Source organism: Amaranthus tricolor, chromosome 6 (assembly GCF_026212465.1).
Source record: "Amaranthus tricolor cultivar Red isolate AtriRed21 chromosome 6, ASM2621246v1, whole genome shotgun sequence".
NCBI lineage: Eukaryota > Viridiplantae > Streptophyta > Magnoliopsida > Caryophyllales > Amaranthaceae > Amaranthus > Amaranthus tricolor.
Window position 1 is genome coordinate 27,076,595 of NC_080052.1, and position 3,767 is coordinate 27,080,361.

The window sequence follows — 3,767 nt, forward strand, 5'->3', positions numbered from 1 at the left end:
GAAGGAGATCACAATAAAACGTATCAAATCTAATAATGTGAAATCCAATTAAAAATATGATCTTTATCGACTAAACCCCTTTTCAAGCCCAAAAACGTATAATTCAAATTCATACAACAATCAAGCTCTATTTTTTTTACATATTCAATTTAATAAGATCTTCAACAATAAATTAAAAATCGAAATCAAATCTTACTCAACTTAATGTTCAATTAAGGTAAATCTAATAAAGCTTAAACAACAATATTGTTACATTTTGGGACCATTGCTGGAAAGCTTTTACAGTAACCGATTTTAACTCAAACTAACAAAAGCACTCACTTTGAGATGGTTCCGAACATGTACTCTTATCATTTATCTTGCACATGTTGAAAACCAACTCTGAATTTGACCAACGTTTTTTCACCAATACAAAAAATTACAAAAAAAGCCAAAATAAAAACAAAATGAAGAAAGTATTTCTTAATTACAACGCTATCATAAACTTTATTATTCTATTACAAAAAACACAAAATAAAAATACTTTTTAGAGTATTTATTTCTTCAAACTTGATCATCACAACATTTAGTCCAATCCCTTTTCTTTAACAACAAAAAGAAGTATAAACTAGCTAGAAATAGTAGCAAATTCAATAGTAGCTTTACCGTCATGAGGTTTTCCATAAAAGTGCTTAAGATAATTCGAGTAAAGAACTCCTTTATACATAGGCTTATCTCCCTTATCAATAATCTCTTGAAATGGTGCAATCACATGATTTGAACTTGGCATAACAAAGATTGGGATTGAAACCCTATTATTATTTCCATTAGCAATCACCAAATGCTCTATACTCTTATACTTACCATTGCTAAGTATTTGAAGTGAATCCCCTATATTGATTACAAGTGCACCCTTAATAGGTGGTACATGAATCCAAGTTTTCTCATCATCTAACTTTCGAACATAGAGCCCTCCGACCTCGTCTTGGAGGAGAATTGTTAGGGTTATTACATCGGAATGACTACTAACTCCATAAGTTAGCTCAGGGTTTGGACATTTTGGGTAACAGTTTAGGTTGATTCTCTTTGAACCCATCAAGAGAAGTTCCTTTTCTTTGTCAATTTCATGAATGTTTAATCCCTTTAATAGAATCTTGAAAAGTCTTCTTAGGAGATTTTCAGTACCCTTCACATAGTTCAATACTTCATCCCTATGTTGAAAAGGTTTATGAGTATATGCTATTCAAAAATTGAACTTAGCTAAAAATCAAACCAACGATTGGGCACTAAAAGTTGAGTGGTGAAAGTGGAGGGCTTATATATTTAGTGTAGCATGATGCATGATGCATGATGATTCTCTTTGGAAAGTGTCTACTGGCTAAAGTTGTTGATTGATTTGATTAGATGAAAATATTGACAGATAGTCAGTTGTTAATCTTGTGTTTGGCAAAAATAAATTGTTAACTGTTGGCTACTTATTAGAGAAAAAATAGGTATAGAGTTAATTAAAAGGCTACTCTAGATAGCTTTTTGGTTTGACTTAAAAGACAACTTTCTAGCTTAAAAACCGTTTATCAATTATTTATTTTGGTTATCTGACTGGCCAAAAAGTCAAAAGCCAAAAAAAAAATAATTAAAAAACTAGTTGTCAACCACCCATACCCTTTTATATGTTCTGCATCTAAAAGGATTGGGTTCATTTTCAAAAATAGAAATAATACAAAATGTAATAGATAATAATAATATTAAATTGATAAAAGTGACAAAGGAAGTAAATCTTAAAAATTAAATATAGTCTCTAATACTAAGATGGGATATAAAGCAAATCCAATATGACAATACACTATATTCGTTCTGTCCGGTTATAAAAAATGGATAATGGTAATAAATGAAAAGGGAGTGCATAAAACTAAAAAAAAGTTAAAAAGTATGGATAAGAGTTAAAAGAAAGCGGTGAACTATTATCTAAAGTTAAAAATGATACAAATTAAGTGGAAAAGATGATAAATAATGTAAATTGAGTAGTATGAAGAGAGTACCAAACTATGAACCATTGAGGTTGACACAAATGAAATCAAGTAATTAAGCAAGATGTAAAAAGAAGCAAAAGAAAGAAAGTAGTCAACCTGCAAGCAATAGGCCAATAAGTAAGTGCATCTTCCTCAGACACAAACAAGAGACTAAGATAATCTTTCCATTCCAAAACAGTCTCAAAATTAGGAGCAAAGCTAGTACCATACTTCACATTTACTGTTCCAGAATTCTTCTCTAAATACTTAGCTTTCTCCTCAACACCCAACTCAAAAAACCTGTATGCTGCCCTTTTCAGATCCTCTAATTCCTCAACACCCACACCATGATTCACTATTTGTAAGAAACCCCATTTCTCTGCTGCATCACAGATTAAATCTTCCATTGTTGCATCATCCTGATTCGACATGTCGATGATGGGGATTGACATCTTCTGACTGTGATCTGCTGTGATCTGGTCCATGTTAAACCTGTTTTCTGGTGGCTGGATATATTGGTTGGGTAATGTTTTTATGTCTATATCAGCTAACCCCTTTACACCTTGCCCTTGATTCTGGACAAATTCATTGATGTTTTTGGGTAGTATTGGAGAGAATGTAGACATTATTATTAGAGCAATGGATGTATATGGAATGCAGCAAGCTAAGTATTTGGAATTGGGAATTGGGACTTGGGACTTGGGACTTGGGAGAGGCTAAATTATGGAATGTGAGATTATATAGAAGTACTAATTTGATTAAGAATTTTTTTATTGGGTTTGTGAATTGTGAATGTGATGATTAATTATATATTAATATTAATAATTTTATTTTTAAAACTATATCGTCTTGACCATTTAGTCTGATTGGGTTTTGGCGTGAAGATTAAGGAATCGAGTATAATTGGTTAAAAGCAGTTAAATGTTTAAAATAAGAGAATATAAATAGTAAATTAGAGGGGAATGTCAAAGTAAAAATTGGGCAAATTTGTTAGAGTGGACAGACTAGAATACAAAATATGACAAATTGGGTGGGAAATGCAAGTATTTGCGACCATTAGAGCGGGTGATCAAAATATTAGTGTTAGAAGGGAGAATTAATGTAAAAAAAGTCATTAAAAAAAGCTAACTTGTCTTGTATTTGATAGTCTTATTATGAGATGAACTCATATAATTGGCTTATTTTTTTAATTAATGTCTTTAAAATTATAAGTGATCATTTTAACATATGTACATAGATCAACTCAATAAAGATGAGTTCACTATAAAAGCGTCTCTTTTAAGTATTTGTGTTAAAAAGGGTTATATAATAGAGTAGTTGGTTTTGACTTTGGTCTACATGTATTTTAAAAATAGAACCAAATGCATGCTTTAAACATTTTAGAGAGCATAAATAAAAAATTGTAAAGATTTGGGTACGGCTAACTAATCTCTAACATAATGCTGAATGACTTTGTTAAAGAAATTCTCATTCGGTGTCCATCAAATTACAGTTTGCAGCATTTTTAAATGGCACAAATAGTAAAAGAAAAATAGTAGGAACATGAAATATTAAAATTATTTTATGAATAATACGGACAGATCAGAAAAATTGTGAATAATAATTAAAGAAATTATTACGTAATGAGAACATTTATTGTTGTAATGTACGTAATATGGATAGATGAAAATAAAGCAAATTTAAAAGAGAAATTTGTAAAAAAATAAACTAATTTTATTGCACATCTAATTTTAGAGTCGACTAAATTAGTCTTAGTCCATTTACTAAAGATGGTAAAAT

The 3,767-nt window shown here is 30.2% G+C and overlaps 1 protein-coding gene across 1 annotated transcript; it reads right to left on the reverse strand.

Moving 5' to 3' along the window:
• Positions 1-264: 264 nt before the first annotated feature.
• On the reverse strand, positions 265-2,753 carry LOC130815127 (feruloyl CoA ortho-hydroxylase F6H1-3-like). The gene is made up of 2 exons (XM_057681487.1): positions 2,106-2,753; positions 265-1,190 (listed from the first exon to the last, which is right to left on the reverse strand). The coding sequence occupies exons 1-2, from the start codon at positions 2,612-2,614 to the stop codon at positions 608-610; spliced, it is 1,092 nt and encodes a 363-aa protein (XP_057537470.1). The 5' UTR covers positions 2,615-2,753; the 3' UTR covers positions 265-607.
• Positions 2,754-3,767: the final 1,014 nt, after the last annotated feature.